The sequence below is a fragment of the Chelonia mydas genome, chromosome 2 (assembly GCF_015237465.2).
Source record: "Chelonia mydas isolate rCheMyd1 chromosome 2, rCheMyd1.pri.v2, whole genome shotgun sequence".
NCBI lineage: Eukaryota > Metazoa > Chordata > Testudines > Cheloniidae > Chelonia > Chelonia mydas.
Genome location: NC_057850.1, coordinates 1,880,507 through 1,897,201, shown reverse-complemented (window position 1 = coordinate 1,897,201; position 16,695 = coordinate 1,880,507). Strand labels below are relative to the sequence as shown.

General features: G+C 55.3%; 1 protein-coding gene across 2 annotated transcripts in view; it reads left to right on the top strand.

The window, feature by feature from the left end:
- SHARPIN (SHANK associated RH domain interactor) overlaps window positions 1-16,695 on the top strand; it is a 47,303-nt gene that overhangs the window by 12,951 nt on the left and 17,657 nt on the right. Inside the window, exons 2-9 of one of the 2 annotated variants that reach the window (XM_043538916.1) lie at window positions 379-553; window positions 4,653-4,769; window positions 5,417-5,558; window positions 6,103-6,193; window positions 8,002-8,281; window positions 10,364-10,500; window positions 11,084-11,257; window positions 11,735-11,785. In XM_043538916.1, the coding sequence (XP_043394851.1) occupies window positions 379-553; window positions 4,653-4,769; window positions 5,417-5,558; window positions 6,103-6,193; window positions 8,002-8,281; window positions 10,364-10,500; window positions 11,084-11,257; window positions 11,735-11,785 (1,167 nt within the window). The remainder of the gene's footprint in view (window positions 1-378; window positions 554-4,652; window positions 4,770-5,416; window positions 5,559-6,102; window positions 6,194-8,001; window positions 8,282-10,363; window positions 10,501-11,083; window positions 11,258-11,734; window positions 11,786-16,695) is intronic. The other variant, XM_043538917.1, reaches the window with a different exon arrangement.

Below are 16,695 nucleotides of genomic sequence, written 5' to 3'. Positions count from 1 at the left end.
AGGTGGTGCAGGACAGGCGGAGGATTGCAGAGCACTTCTGTTTTGGTAACGTGTGAGCTGTGCACTGCCCAGTATTTTGGTATCACGTCCTCACGTACGCTCAGCATGGAAGCTTCTCGGGATGGAGCTGCTGTTGGCCGTGATCCTGCAGACTTTAGGCACTTGCTTAACTTCACTTGCAGCAGTTTTCTTAAGCACGTAGTACAGCATCAGCCCTTAACACCTGGTCAGAGGGTCTCTGGAATGTCCCAGGTTACTGGAGCCCTGGCCAAAGACGGGGGCCAGAGAGCAGTGTGTATGTGGCGGGGAGGGGGAAGGCATGTTGCCTTGCTCATGCCTCAGGGTGGCCTCATGACCCTCTCCTTGGTCTGTCCCCAGAGCATTGCTGAGTATAACCTCAAAGACATCTCGTACTCGGTGAAGAACACCTCGTGCCACGAGCTGACGGTCCTTAGCAGCTCAGACAACCCGATGGTGTTTCACTTCGAAGATGAGCGGGAGGCACAGAAGTGGTGGACGGTTGTCAGCAGCTCCCTGCGGGAGGTGCAGAAAGGTCAGCAATGGCAGGCTGGGTTCTCGGGCTGGCTGTGTCCGGGTAACATTCATGTGTTACAGAGAGAGACGCAGGGGGTGTAATGCAGGGGCAATGCCAGGCTTCTCCTGGCCCAGGGCAGCTGGCACCTCACCCAGAGCCCCACGGCCATAGCCGCTGTATGTAACAAGGAGCAGATTGCAGATCCCTCTGTGACAGAGTGGGGAGTATTGACCTGGTGTGACAAAGTGGGAATGTTCTTAATGTTTTCTCTGAATATTGGGTGGTTGCCTCAGTTCCAGCGATGGGGAGCTCCGCCGTGAGGACCCCCTGCTGGCCGCGGGGGTCACGGTGCCCCCGGTGCTCACCGGGCTCCTTCCAGTCCCTCCCCTATCCATAGGGAGGAGGGGCCTCGGAGTCTGACCCCTTCCAGCCGGGACAGACACCGGTGCCCGTCGCTGGATCTGCTGGGCTTCTTCCTTCAGGGACAGGGATCAGCTCCTCTGAGTGATCCTCCTCCTCCAGCTGGGCAATCAGCTGTTCTTTGGTGAGCTTTCCAATGCGCAGCCCCCTCTGCTTGCACAGCTCTACCAGGTCCCTCTAAGGAGATGGTTATACATCTTCCCGCCGTTCCCAAGTTGCTGTGGACTCGCAGGCCTGTGTGCTCTCAGCTCCCCACAATTTCCAGGAAGAACCCCTGCTGTGCCAGCCCTTCTCCAGGTAACCACCTCTCCCCAGGGTCAAGCCACAGGCTCCTCTGTCCCTGGAACCACTCACCAAGGGGACCCTGTTCCTGCAACAGTCCTCCTCTCTCCCAGGGTCAAGCCGCAGACTCCTCTGCCCCTGGAATTGCTCACCGCGGTCCCCAGGGGGACCCCGTTCCTGCAACAGTCCTTCTCACTAGTTATACACTCCCAGGGGTTGTGTAGCTTCTTTGACCCCCGAAACCGCTCCTCTCTGAGCCTTCAGCATGTCTGGTCCTCATTAATCCCCCTTCGTTTAACTGCTTCCCAGTCACTTACTGAAGGAAGCGCCATCCACGGGGTGCAGTTCATCCCATCGCTACCACCAGTTGTCACGAAGTGTGCGGGAGACAGGGCCCTGCACCCCCACTTCCTGCGATTCACCATGACTCTCAGCCAGCCAGTAAAACAATGTTTATTAGATGACAAGAACACAGTTCAAAACAGAGCTTGTAGGTACAGACAACAGGACCCCCTCAGTCAAGTCCATCTTGTGGGGCAGGGAGCCCAGACCCCGGTGCTGGGCCTCCCTCCGTTTCCCCAGCCAGCTCCAAACTGAAATTCCCTCCAGCCCCTCCTCTGGCCTTTGTCTCTCTCCCAGGCAAGGAGACCACCTGATCTCTTTGTTCTCCAACACCTTCAGATGGCACCTTGCAGGGGAGGGGCCCAGGCCATCAGTTGCCTGGAGACAGGGTGTCGGCCATTCTCTGTGCAGACAGCATCACATCTGCCCTCTAAGGCTCTGCAACAATCACGCACCCTTATCCCACTACTAGATACTTAAGAAATGCATAGGGGAAACTGAGGCACCCACCCAGTATTCAGAGAAAACATTAAGAACAGTCCCACTTTGTCACACCAGGTCAATACTCCCCATTCCGTCACACCCTCTCATATGGGGATAGGGACAGCAGGCAGGCCTGGTGCTGCTGTTAAAGTGGCTCAATTGGGTAGCACTGCAGCCTCCCCCCTCACACCCGCTGGGTCTGGACGGTGTGGTGCATGTCGTCTGAGGTGCACAGTGGGTCTCTGGCGGTAAGCAGCAGCTTGGCTTTGCTCTGTCAGCGGTGGCAATCTGGTGAATAGTGCTCGCTGGGGGCTCCAGGAAAGCAGGGGCTTGTCTCTGGCTGGGCTGTGCACTGGTTGTGGGTGGGACGCGGGCAGGCAGGTGGTGTCTGTGTCAGGGCAGGGCTGTGGGCGGCTGGTGTGCACTGGTCAGTTACCAAGCTGGGGAGAGGAGTCGGGGTCGAGCACCAGGTTACAGACAGGAGGCAAGTAGCAGAATTGGAGACGAACCAGGGTCAGGAGCTGGAGTCCAGGGCCAAAGCAAGGCATGGGCTGGAGTGGAAGTAAGCACACAATCTGTGTGTGCTCAGACAGCCCCTGATTCGCTTCCTGGTTTGTATACCGGCATTGGCAATCAGGAGGCTACAGTACTTCCGGCAGTGCCTAGTTTCACAGGGTCCCCCAGCAGGAAACTGGCCTGAGGTCCCGTGGCAAGGCAGAAGTTGTGGCAGCCCAGAACCTCCATGGTCCCAGGTTCTAGTCTGGCAGGTGCTTACAGGCTGGGTGTCAGCGGGACTCAGCTGTGGAGAGGCAGGCAGCAGGACTGAGGCTCTCCCAAGCACCACCCACTCTGACACCAGAAGGAGTCGCCACTCACAGATTATATAGCTCTTCATGTGGCTATTCCTCCTCTCTGTGCTGTGATCAGCAAGAGACAGTTAACATTTACACTGCTGTGATTAGGGTTCTGAATTAACACTCAGCTATGATGAATGGTGCAGTCCATCATCTTTGGGCGGTGGTTTCAGGTTGGCTGTAGGCTCAGCGTGCATTACTGAAGTGGGTACTCCTGATTCATGTTTCAAAGGTTTTCCTCACAACTGTAAGGGCTAGAGACTTAGATACCTGTGTTTTTGTAATGCTAGCTGAGATTCTGGAGCCCACGGTGGCAGCCCTCAGGAGTACCGGCAAACTGAGCAGCCACCAGCCAGCTCTGCTTGACCCCTGAGTGCCAGAGCTTTGCAGCAGGGTGAGGGTGCCGTGTATCTTCTCTCGGGCTGCAGTCAGCCATGGAGAGAACTCACTGCCTTGTCTGTACATTTTAGTACAGATGGGTCAGTGGATTTAGTGCCAATTCAAGCCAGGGACTGCTGGGGCTGGGTATGGCATTGGCTGGTTCCCTGCAGCACTCTGCCAGTGCACAGTCATCCTGGCCTGCAGCGCTCTGCCCGCGCCTTGGCGTGAGATTGAGAGACTCCTTGTTCCAGCAGCTGCCCAGAGTCTCTTCCTCCCGCCCTGGCCTTGCCTTTGCTAGGAGGGAAGATAAGCCTCACCATGAGGGAGCAAACTTGTGGTGATATCCTAGGGTGGAGGAGGCCGTTGGAGTTTTCATACATGTTAGCAGGTTGAGATGAACCCCAGTGCTAACCCGTGTGGAAGCGATGCACTGCTGTGTCCACACTAGATGTTACCTTGTGGTAAGAAAACACCTTTTTTTCTAGTGTAGACGCATGGCATCCCCAGGAGAGGGCACCTCCCGGCACGGCTTGCTCTGCACTTCCTCACCTCCTCTTGCACCCTGCTATCTGCCCCTTGAAGTGCTATGGGTGGGGAGGAAACAAAGCCGGGCAGCTGGAGGCAGAGGGCAAAGCAGACTCGCAGAAGGGGGGTGTCTGCACATGTTAGTCCGGGACTGAGCTTGGGCTGGTGGGACAAGGAATGTTGCAGGGATCCCATGTCACTTTCTAACAACCCTCTCCCCCACTGCTCCCTAGGCAGGCTGAAGAAGCCAGGGCGGAGCAGGGGGTCTAGAGGAAGAATCTGTTACAGAGGGGCCCTTTGAGATGGGGAGGAAGAGCGTGTGCTGTTGGGGGTTGTAGCATCCCAGGGGAATCACCTGGAAAGTGGGAATCTGAGATTGAAGTGGTGGGAGAAGGTCTGGAGAGATGGGAAGGGGCCTGGGAGTAACTGCACGGATTCCCCCAGGCAAGGGGGAAGCTGCGTGCCCGCAGGACGGGAGGAGCAGAAACACTGTCACTGCCCAAAGGGTTGCCCTGAGGACCAAGGGAAACAACGTGTGCCTGCTCCCTCGGGTACTGCGATTGTCGGGGTAACTGTGACCGTGGTGGGCTAAGCATTTCAGACCGTGCACGCGTGAGCTGACATTAGCCCTTTGGTCGCCGGACACCTGGGTGGGGCAGATGGCAATTGCAGCCCCGCCAGGAAGCCCCCACGTTGACTCACCTTTTCCTTGCGGAACCAACACCAGCGCTTCCCAGGGATAGTGCTGGCTTGGCTGCACTGTCTCCTAGGGCTGCACTGTCTCCTAGGGCTACACTGTCCCCACCGACACTCTCCTGGTTCTCTTTCAGCTGCCGAGAGTCCCAGTGTGCTGGTGCCACAGCCCTCTCCCCTGCCCTCAGCCAGCGGGAATGCCCTGCCCGCGCCGCCATCGGACGCATCTCAGCCCTTGGAGCTCTCCAATAAAGGTAGGGAAGAGTGGAGGATTCCTTGGCCCTTCGCGTAGGGCAGGAATTGTCATTGCACGGCCGCCGCAGGCATGAAAGCCCAGGGCTAGGAGCCCAGCTCCACCTGCTCCCCATGCTCAGGCTGCCAGACTCTTCTCTGAATGCTGCCGGCTCTGTTGTCCTGGGACACAATGGCCAGAGATCAGTGCCTGGGCGCTCAGCCTGTGGCGGGGGGCTCGGTTTGGACGCTCAGGTCAGCCGAGTTCAGCTTGACAGAAATGACTAAACTATTGGTTGTTTCAGCCAGCGCCATTCTTTGCTCCCACAAAGTCCCCTTTTCTCTCCTACCACCCTGCGTGTGCCCCTCTAGCAAGGGCCAGGGCCACGCCGGCTGAGGCACGCAGAGGGGTTGTTGCAGTGCAGCCGTGGGCTGCTGCTCCTTCTGGGGGCTGCGCATCCATCCCTGGGTGGCTAGAGTCGGGCTGACCCCAGGGGAGGAGCACGTCCCCAGTCTCCCAGTGGAGCCTGAGCGCTGCTCCTGGACTAGCCGCTTGCCTGCACACAAGGCCGGAAGCCGCACTCCAGTGCCCACCTCAAGGCAGGGGGGTGCCCTGCGGCGACACACTGACACAGACTCCCCCTTGCTCTGTGTCTCCTGCCTTTCCTAGAGGAGTTAGCGCTCCGCCTGGCTAGAGCCATTGAGCTGGGGGACGAACAGGCAGCCTCGCAGTGCGCCATGGCGCTGGCTCGGCAGCAGGCCTCCTTGCGCATCCTACTGAAGGAATCCAGCTACCCCACCAACGAGATCAGGTGAGCGCCTTCGCACTCGCAGCGGGCACCCTGCGCCTCCCCTGCAGGGCGCCAGTGCCCAATCTCCCTCGCTCGGCCATTGCTCCTTACTCCCGCCCGGAGCATCCAGCCCTTCCAAAGGTGCCCTGGAGCCCTGGCACAGTGGGGGACCCAAACCGGACTGGGGCCTTCAGATGCCACCAGACTGGAAACAGCCAGTAAGCTTCTCTCCTCTCCTAATGCCCTGCAGAGCAAAGGGTTTTACTTTGAGCTAGCTTCCCCCCTGCTGGGGCATGTGGGGAGCTCACCTTCAGCACGCCTTGGCCCCTCCCCCTTGCTACTCTGTCATAGACACTTGCGTCTTTCCTGGAAAGCCCTGGTGCCGGCACCGTGTGTGGGAGCAGCGCTGCCACGAACAGGTACTGCCTGGGAGTAACGTGTTGGCCAAGGCAGCCGGGCTTTCTCTGCCCCCTAGAACCTGGTCGTCCCTGGCCTTCAGGGTGTGTCTAGCAGCCAGTGCAGCACTAACACAGACCCTGCTGACGGGCCTGGCCTCTCCTCTCAGGATGAAGGTTGGAGTGGAAGATGCGACGTGCTCCGCCAACATCACCATCAGAGTCCATGCACACATGTCCATCGGGACACTGAGGCAGCAGGTATGATGCAGTGCTAAGGCACTTCCCCTCCTGCGGCTGCCGGGAGGAGCTGGGCCATGGGGTGCCAAGTCCCACTGGCCCATAGAGTCCATCGCCTGCCTTTTAGCAGAGCTGCTCAGAAATGCTCCAGCCGTAAATTCTTAGCCGCGCTGCACGGCTTCCGGCTCCATGTCTGGAGAGAGAGCTGGGGATCCAGTCTGCTCCTCTCCTTTAGCAGGGCTGGTGGTTCTTCACTGGGGTATGAGGAACGCTGGTGGACACTAATTTGAACCCAGCTTGGCGCAAAGCCACAGGGTGGAGCTGAAAGCTTCTGGGAGGCGTGCTGTGTGGGGGCTGGCAACTACAAGCCAGTAAGCCTCACTTCAGTACTGGGCAAATTGGTTGAAACTGTAGTAAAGAACAAAATTGCCAGACACATAGATGAACATAATTTGTTGGAAAATAGTCAACATGGTTTTTGTAAAGGGAAATCCTGCCTCCCCAATCTACTAGAATTCTTTGAGGGGGGTCAACAAGCATGTGGACAAGGGGGATCCAGTGGATATAGTGTATTTAGATTTTCAGAAAGCCTTTGACAAGTTCCCTCACCAAAGGCTCTTAAGCAAAATAAGCAGTCATGGGTTAGGAAACAAAAGGTAGGAATAAATGGTCAGTTTTCAGAATGGAGAGAGGTAAATAGTGGTGTCCCCCAGGGATCTGTATTGGGCCCAGTCCTATTTTAACATATTCATAAACGATCTGGAAAAAGGGGTAAACAGTGAGGTGGCAAAATTTGCAGATGATACAAAACTACTCAAGACAGTTAAGTCCCAGGCAGACTGTGAAGAGCTACAAAAGGATCTCACAAAACTGGGTGACTGGGCAACAAAATGGCAGATGAAATTTCATGTTGATAAATGCAAAGTAATGCACGTTGGAAAACATATAATCCTAACTATACATATACAATGATGGGGTCTAAATTAGGTGTTCCCACTCAAGAAAGAGATCTTGGAGTCATTGTGGATAGTTCTCTGGAAACATTCACTCCATGTGCAGCAGCAGTCAAAAACTGAATAGAATGTTGGGAATCATCAAGAAAGGGATAGATAATAAGACAGAAAATATCCTATTGCCTCTGTATAAATCCATGGTACGTCCACACCTTGAATACTGCGTGCGATGTGGTCGCCCCATCTCAAAAAAGATATATTGGAATTGGAAAAGGTTCAGAAAAGGGCAACAAAAATGATTAGGGGTATAGAATGGCTTCCGTATGAGGAGAGATTAATAGGACTGTAACTTTTCAGCTTGGAAAAGAGACGATTAAGGGTGAGTATGATAGAGGTCTATGAAATCATGAGTGGTATAGAGAAAGTAAATAAGGAAGTGTTATTTACTCCTTCTCATAATACAAGATCAAGGGGCCATAATACACGAACAAGGTACCAAGTTTAAAACAAGCACAAGAAAGTATTTTTTTTCACGCAATGCACTGTCAACCTCTGGAACTCCTTGCCAGTGGGTGTTGTGAAGGCCAATACTATAACGGGGTTCAAAAGGGAGCTAGATAGATTCATGGAAGATAGGTCCATCAATGGCTATTAACCAGGATGGGCAGGAATGGTGTCCCTAGCCTCTGTTTGCCAGGTGACAGGGCATGGATCACTTGATGATTTCCTGTTCTGTTCATTCCCTTTGGGGGACCTGCCATTGGCTACTGTCAGAGGACTGGATACTGGGCTTGATGGACCTTTGATCTGACCCAGTATGGCCGTTCTTATGATTCCCTGATGGTGGAATGTTTGTCGGCTTCTCCCGCCCTGCAGGTTTTCCAGGATTACGGGTTCCACCCCAGCGTGCAGCGGTGGATTATCGGCCAGTGCTTGTGCGTGGACGATCGGACGATAGGCTCGTATGGCATTCGGAAGGATGGAGACACAGCCTTCCTTTATCTGCTGTCAGCCAAGAGGGCCAACCTGTCCGAGCAGCGCTGCGAAGAGGACAAAGCGCTGGTCATGCTGCCCCCGGCCCCCTCGCTCCCAGACAGCTCTGGCACCGAAGAGAAACGCAAATACAGCACCTTGCCAAACATGGCTCCAAAGAAAGGTCTGATGTGCTTCTTACTGCTCACAAACGGGAACCCTAGGCGGGGTTGGGGCCAGCTCTTCTACTGGAGTGAACAGGCTCAGCTTCCCCCAAGATAAGGGAGCCAGCCACCCTGACTAGCTGAGGATTGGACCAGGGGTTTGTTACTGCTGAAATGCTTCCAGTCCCAGGTGTGGGGCCAGAGAGACAGGAACAACTGCAGGGTCTCAATGTGTGGATGGGACGGTGGTGTAGGGAGGAGGATTTAGGGTTATTAGGAACTGGGGAACCTTTGGGAAAGGAGCCCACGCAGGAAGGATGGGCTCCACCTAATTCACAACACAACCAGATTGCTGGTGTGTACAATTCAAAAGGTTGAAGGGCTGGGGGAAAGCCGACAGGTCCGGAGGAGCATGTGCTTCAGACAGAGACAGCCCTCAGGGGAGGATCTATTAATGGAGATTCCCTATATCCTTGTAAGGTGGAGAGGATGGAAGTTTGTAAAGCACAGGTAGGAGCTAGTGAGGAACAGTCAAATGTAAGAGTCCCATTTAAATCTAACAATATTGACAGAATGTACAAGTGCTTGTATACAAATGCTGGAAGTGTAAATACTAAGATGGGTGAACTAGAGTGCCTGGCATTAAATGGTGATGTCGATATATAATAGGTATTGTGGAAACTTGGTGGAATGAGAGTAATCAATTTGACATGGTAATACCAGGGTACAAAATATACAGGAATGAGAGAGTCGGTCATGCTGGTGGCGGTGTGGCACTATATGTGAATGAAAGCAGAGAGTCAAATAAAGTACAAATCTTAAATGAATCAAACTACACCATTGAATCTCTATGGATAAAAAGTCCATGCTTGACCAATAACTGTATACCAGTCAGAATATACTATTGACAACCTGAGCAGAATGGTGACAGTGATTGTGAAATGTTCAGGGAAATTAGAGAAGCTACAAAGGCAGAAAATGCAATAATAATGGGGGATTTCTGCTGTCCCCATCTTGTCTGGGAACATGTCACTTCAAGAAGGGATGCAGAGATAAAATTTGTAGACACACTAAATGTCTGCTGTTTGGAGCAGCTAGTCCTGGAACCCACAAGGGGAGAGGCAATTCTTGATTTAGTCCTAAGTGGCACACAGGATCTGGTCCAAGAGGTGAATATAGCTGGACCGCTTGGTAATAGCGACCATAATGTAATTAAATTTAAAATCCTTGTAGGGGGAAAATGCCAAGAAAACCCCAAACAAACCCAACCCTGTAGCATTTAATTTCAAAAAGGGGAACTACACAAAAATGAGGAAGCTAGTTAAACATAAATTAAAAGGAAAAGTCACAAGGGTGAAATGCCTGCAAACTGCATGAAGACTATTTAAAAACACCATCATAGAAACTCAAACTTAATTTATACCCCAAATTAAAAAAAGGTAAGTAGATAAAAAAAAATGCCACCATGGCTAAACGAGAGTGAAAGAGGCAGTTAGAGGCAAAAAGGCACCCTTTAAAAATGGGAAGTCAAATCCAAGTGAGGAAAATAGAAAAGAGCTGAAACTCTGGCAAGTCAAGTGTAAAAGTCTGAGGCAGAGCCTACCACGGGGCGGTACAGATAGTTTCAAAGCCCTACCCCAGCTCTCTCTTCCCCCTCTCACTGACAGCTGTCTCTTTGACAGTTAACTGCCAGGTGAGTGATGAGGGCTGGGGAGAGGCTGGCCCTGGACCCCCCACATTTGTGCTGCTAACACTGAAATGGGAGGAAGGGGAGTTGGCAGCTCCCCTCTAGAGTGAGCTGCTCCTGCATGGGCTGAGTGCTCTGCCCCCCAGGGGGGTGGGGGACAATTGAAGCTCAGAGCGTTGCAAACGGTGCTGTTCCCAGCATCTCACTGTGCAGTCATGGTGCAAATGAGAGGACCCCTACCCCGTGCCGTGATCTGTGGTGGCACAGCTCCCTGCACTCCCGCCCAGCCACGCCTTGGTGGCCGCCTGTGTTACGCTGAACTGCACTGCCTCAGCCAGGTGAATTTCAGACCTGGTCTCACATCATCCTGTAGGGTGTTCGTAACGTGTCTGTTTGCTGGTGTCTGCCCCTCTAGCGTGGGTCACTGACAACAGCGGGAAGATGAATATCGGAGAAATCAGCCGCCAGCTGGGCATGCTGCAGCTCACCAACCCCTTACCCAGCCAGTCCAAAGCCCCCCCAGCCGCTGCTGCTCCACCGTCCCCTGTGCAGGTATGTACCCGTCTGACCCTCCCCCCTCCCGTCCTCTCCCAATGCAGGTATGCACCCGTCTGATCCCTACCCCCAACCTGCCCTCACCTCTGTGGTGTGCACCCATCTGACGCGCCCACCCCACCCCCTCTGCCCCTCCTCTGCTCTCACTTGTGAAGGTTCGTACCCTGTCTGGCTGCGCCACCCTCCCCTTCAGGAGCCCATGGACTCAGGCCTGAACAGGGCAGGTGTGAAGAGCAGTGAGTGAGGACAGTCCTCGTGCAGTGGAGTAACAGACCCGCCTGCTCCCAGGCCCGCCTTTCGCAGACACTGGCGCTGCCTTGGGGCATCGTGGTCAGAGGCCTGGTCCCCTGGGAGAAAGTGCACACACAACTCTGGGCAGGGGACTGACCCCCTTCTTTCAGAGGTGGATTTTCTCTGCTTCTTTGTCTATTGCACATCCTTCAACTTTGGAGTCCACCTCCCCGGGAACCTGCAGGGGAGACCATTAACCCGTGTGCTCCCACGGGTGCTGGGAGTGTGGTTCTGTCTCTTCTGCTCGCTCAGTGCTGTGTGGGTGAAGGGCTTGTCTTGTTCTCTGCAGACAGGCTGGGCGTGTGCAAAATGTACCTACATCAACAAGCCCACGCGGCCGGGCTGCGAGATGTGCAGCACGGACCGGCCGGTGGAATACGTGGTGCCGGGCAGCTACCAACCGGATGAGACGGAGCTCTGGAGGATGCAGCAGGAGGAAAAGGGGATCTTGCAGTACCAGCAGGTAACTCTGGAGGCAGCTCTGCCCTGGGGGGCAGCCATGCTGCTCTCGCCGCTCTGTGCGGGGACAGCGCCAGGGGAGGATGAATCTATAGTAGTCGGCTACCAGCAGCCACTTGGTGGTGGTTCCTGGGTGCATGGTTGCCCTGGCAAGGGCATCTACTCGCCAGGGGCCCTGCCAAGTGGAGTCAGGGAGAGCTGCCCTCCTCTCTAATAGCGAAGGCAGGCAGGGAGCTGGCAGGGTCCAGCACGCAGGGAGCCTGTGGCCCTTGGCCCCTCCAGCCAGGCTGTTCCAGGTGAGGGCAGCCACTGGCCATGCCACAATGGGACCCCGGCGGTGTTTCCCTCGCCCAGGCCTCTACAGCAGGGCCTTGGTTAGGGCCCCGTTCAAAGGGGCTGAGGGCTTTCCAGCTGTGGGTGTGGGCACTGCAGCCGGAGCTTGGCATGACACGGACTGGCAGCTCCTTCCCTTCTCTTTCAGCTCCATGCGCCAGCGCCCGGGGGCGGGCACGTCTTTGTCACGTGCGGCATGGTGAGGAGTGGAAAGAGCTGCGGTCGGGCTGGCTGGGCTCTCAAGGCCTTGGCTGGGCTAGTTGGGTGGAGCTGTATTTCCCATAGGGATGACAGCGCCAGCAGACGCCCCGGTGTAAGCAAGGCTCGGCTGTGCTGTGGCTTCAGCCAGGGGCCCTGCCCCCGTTGGGAACTGCGTCTCCACCTGCTACCCCAGCCACCCCAGCCAAGGCCCGAAGTGCCACAGGGCTCCAGCGAGTCAGGCTCGGCGACTGACAAAACTCTTCTCTGCTTTCTTTTTTCTCTCGTGCTGGAATCTCACTAGGAAAAGGGAAGGAGAGAAGATGGCTCGGCCACACACTACACCCGGAGCCCAGGCTCCCTGGATGACTTCATCCACCTCTCCTCGGAATTCTGCTAGCCACGTCTCATGCCTGGCCACCCTGGGCTGCCCCACCCCAGCCCCTCTCGCGCTGGCCTGGGGCGTCTGTTTGTGCCGGGTCACCATACTTGGTCAGACTGTAGAATCAGTATGGTAGTTGTTTTCCCACACGGAGAGCAGCGGGCAGGCCGCGGCGTTATACTATGCCACCGGTGACTGTGCCGTGGGGCTGCCAAGCCATGGGCAGAGCCACTTCAACTGGCCTAGGGCCTGCCCCAAGAGGGGTGGAACCCAAGCGAGAGCCTGGGTCTCATTGCGCAGAGAAGCCTCTTTCCTGGTGGCTTGGAGGGCTGAAGTTCTGGCTGAGCTAGGTCTGGCCTGGCGGGAGTGAGGCAGCTTTCTCAAGCAGTTTCACATCGGTCTGTGTCTTCCCTGCACAAGTTTGGCGATGGCGCTTCACCGCATTGCGGGTTCTACAGCTTAGATGGGCTGAGAGATGGAGCGAGTGGAGTACGTGCTGGCTCCGGGCCAGGCCATGGGAATGCTGCAGCTTGGAGCGGCTGTGGCTTGGGGGGTGAGGGCCCTTGGTGGTGCAGGCAGAGCTCTTCCCCACCCTCCATGGCTGGTCCTGGCAGCCCTGCTCGTCCCTGCCCAGGAGGGCTGCACAGACCTCCCTGTCCGGCTGGAATGGCTGCTTTCACCCGCAGCGCTGCCTCTGCAGAGGCCCAGGCCCTGCCTGTGGGCAAAGCACAGCTCCTGCGCCAATGGGCTGCCTCTCTCGTGCGCGTACAGGCCACGCGCTTTGGGCAGCTGCCCCACAGGGCTTCCTTAGGAAGGCTGGGGGACCGGGCCGCTTCCCCTGTCGCCATGCTGCTGTGGGGCGAGGGCTCTGTGGTCTCTGCCTGGTTCTTTTAGGGGAGAGCAGCGTAGGCAGATCTGACACCCCTGCCGAGCGGTGCTGGCCGCTGGGGGGGAGCGCGCTTGGGCAGCTGCTGCCATCGGTCACTGCTGTGCTGTTGTGTGACCTCCGTCCGCATGGGGAGGCGGGAGGGGAGGGTGGGTCCCCCCAGTATCTCTCCCCAGGAAGCCCCTGCCTCCCCTCTTGTTTTATACACTGCAGTTGTCAGTGCTGCCAGGCAAGTTGAGAGAGCGGGGGAAGGAAGGGGAGCGTCTGTGTGCGCCTCCCAGAGAACCACTCTCATCCCAGGCTTCAGGGCGCTTGCTTGTTCCGTTAGGCTTACAGACAGCAAGGGGGATGTGTGCTGCTGGGGTCGCCCTCTGTCCAGCCAGTCCAGAAAAACTGCAGAGGTTGTTGGCCAGGGGCTAGAAAAGGGCCCATTTCCCCAGGGCATGGGGCCTGATCCCTGCCAGGCCAGCTTCAAGCCTCTTGTGCCCCTGGGAATTGCAGTGCCTTGCACTAAACCACGGGAGCCAAACTGCCCAGCCAAGAGTTGTGCTGAACCGACACAGAATAAAGCCAGCTGAAGGTGCAGCCCTTGGCCAGTCCAGGTTCCCGCCGCTGCAGTGGAGGCTGCGATGCAGTGCTGTATTAAAGTGGGGAGCTGCTGTGGGCTACACCTGCCCTGCCAGCCATGCGTGGGTCACCTGCACAAACACTTCCTGCGTAGCCATTTGGCGTGCAGCTCCGGGACCCCCTCCGGGAAAAAATGCAGGACGGAACCAGGCCCCCAGCTCGGGAACTCCTGCACCTGCCTTCGGAGTTCTGGAGTCCCACATGCAGTGGAAAGGCAGGGCCTCCTGTGCTCAATCTAGTAAGGCCCTTGGGGCTGGGGTTTGGTGCAGGGTCGCATGCATACTCAGCTTGGGGAGGGGGGTGAGTGCTTAAGTGACTTCCTGCTCAAGGAAGGGGGGTTTGACAAATGCTAGAGCAGGAGGAGTCCCTCTGAAAGAGCCCTGAGCTAGAGGGGCGGCTTAGAGGAGACTTGGCAACTCTGCATGTGATTTGACTCTGGTTAGGGGATATGAGTGGCAGAGTGTCATGTGAACGGGGACTGGACAGAACTTCTCTCCCAGGAGTGACAGGACTTGCAGTCAGACACTGGCCTGTCTCGCAGCGTGGGGAGCGTAAGGGAGCCACCTGCTGAGTAGGCCAGAGATAAGCCAGGCCTGGAGGTCTCCAGGCGTTTGTTGGATGTCATGGTTTTACTACGGAGGAAGGTGAAGGGTGTGGCCACTCTGCTGCAGGTACGGAAGCAGCAATGCAAAGCTGTCAGTGTAGATGGGATTGGAATCCCAGGCCAAAGTCAGAAGCCTCTTGTGATGGGCCCAGTGCTGATGTCCAGCCACACCTTGTCTGTGTGTCTTCTGTGAAACAAAGAGCCCCCATCCCAATAGCACTTTACTCTGGGAAGAGATGATGCAAGCCCCTCTCGTTACCTGCATGCACTGATACTGTGAGGGCGGGTGGGCCAGATTCACTTCTTCTGTGTTGCACGTTGTGTTTGAAATCTCAGCCCAAAGCCAGTCACCGGCTGTAGGATGGACGTGGCCAAAGCGTCTGAGAGACACATGCTGCTCCCCTGCCTGGAGAGCGTGGCTCTGATGCCAGTGCGCTCAGGGGTGCCATGTGGGATCCGGCTGAGGCTCGCTGGCATCAAATCCTTCGTGGGGAGGTCTGGCCTGCAGAGACTACAGCTCCCAGCAGGCCATGCTTCAGTGCCCTGGCAGCTGGGAGTATGATGGAGGAGCAGGATGGGAACCCGTAGTCTCTGTGGCTGCCCTCCTCTCCTGTAACCTCTTGTGGTGCAGTCTGTGTCCAGTTCCTTGTATGGAGTGTGATGGACAGTGATTGCTCAGCTGCAGGTACTGGAAGAGTTCACACCTGAGTTCCTTGGTCTATTAAAGGTTTCTCTAAAGAGCACATCTGTCCCAGTGTGTTATTGGGCAGCCGGCAGGGACTTTGGCCTGGTCTGCACAGAGATGTGCAGCACTGGACTAAAGGGGTGTTTCCAAAGGGGTGCTGGCCCTGGCTAGATGCTCTTGTGCCTTGAGGGGCTGATTTGGATGAGTTTAATAGTTTTTTTACTGGATTACGCTAACTCAAAAGGAGCCAATCCTAGCAACACAGAACAGCCAGATGGGATCAGAGCTGAGGTCCATCTAGCCTGGGGTCCAGTCTCGCACAGTGTTACCTGGGGTTTCTCAGAACCCAAAGCAGTGGTAACGTGACTGTTTCTCTCCAGGCAGTGTCAGGAATAAATCAATGGGAACCCAGTGCTTCTGTCTGATAAACAATTGATAAAAGCAAATGTGCTCTTATCTAAAACTACTGTTTATTAGATATTAAGCACACACACGCATATGCAATAGGTTTAAGATATCCCAGATATAGTTACCCACAGTCTGAGATGGTATCAGGTGATCACCAGCTGGGCTTCCAGGGGCCCTCTTCCCATCCAGCTGACGGGGAGTTTAGATGTCAGCTCCTTGCCCGGTCCCTAATCTTTTATAGCTATCTCTAACAAACCACAGAACCTATAGTGACTCCTAGTGGGTCGGTATATAACAACCTCTACGGGGTCACCAATTCTCCTAATTTCAACAAACTACTCATTATCTCCAAACATTTCTAATATTTCCAGCCATAACAACAATACGTCAGGGGCACCTAAAACCATGGGCTCTTCACTCACTGTCTTCCATAACTTTCTCGCCCATCCTCCCATTTCTGATTAACAAACTGCAAGTATGCGGCTGTCTGACTTTGTCTCACAAAGGCCTAAGGTTGTTCCTAGCTATGTGACGGTTGGTTTTCAGCTGGCAGTGCTGCACATACAGAATGGCTGGCTGCAGTACTGTCACGTTTTGGGGTACACGCAGGAATGTTAGATTCTGCACACTAGGTTCTGCAGAGGAAGGTGCAAGAACTGGCAAGAGGAGGCGTGAGATAATCTGCCCCCAGCCCCATCTCCTGGTCTCTGTTGGTTAGAGATTGGCTTCAGCCCCAAAAGCAGCAGGTTTTCTCTCTCTCCTAAAGCTCCTCTCTTAGCACTTGCTACTCTCACTCTGGATGTTTGTGTTAACCCTAGAAATGCCCAATCCTTTTTGGAAGCTTGTTAATAAATCATAGATTCATAGACACTAAGGTCAGAAGGGACCATTATGATCATCTAGTCTGACCTCCTGCACAACGCAGGCCACAGAACATCACCCACCAGCCCTCGCCCTTGAGCCAGTCGTACAGCCAGTGCAGAGGCTGAGCAGCATGTGTGCTGGGAATAAAACACCAAAACCCAGAACTCACTGGTGGATACTTAACTTGGGTGTATACAAGGGAATCTCGAGTAGGGGGGAGAGGTTCTTTTATCTCTGCAGTATCTGGTATTGGGATGGGAAGTGGGACCCGGAGAGGCCAGAACAGGCCTTGGAGCAGGTAGGAACTCCCAGGACCCTTCCTCCCAGCCTAGAGCAGGCTGCCCACCCCACCCCCACCAAGGCTCAGTAGCTCTCTTGTTCCCCCTTCTTATCCGTCTGGCTCCCCATTCGCAGGGAGCTTCCACCCCTGCAGGAACAAATATTTGGTGATGGGC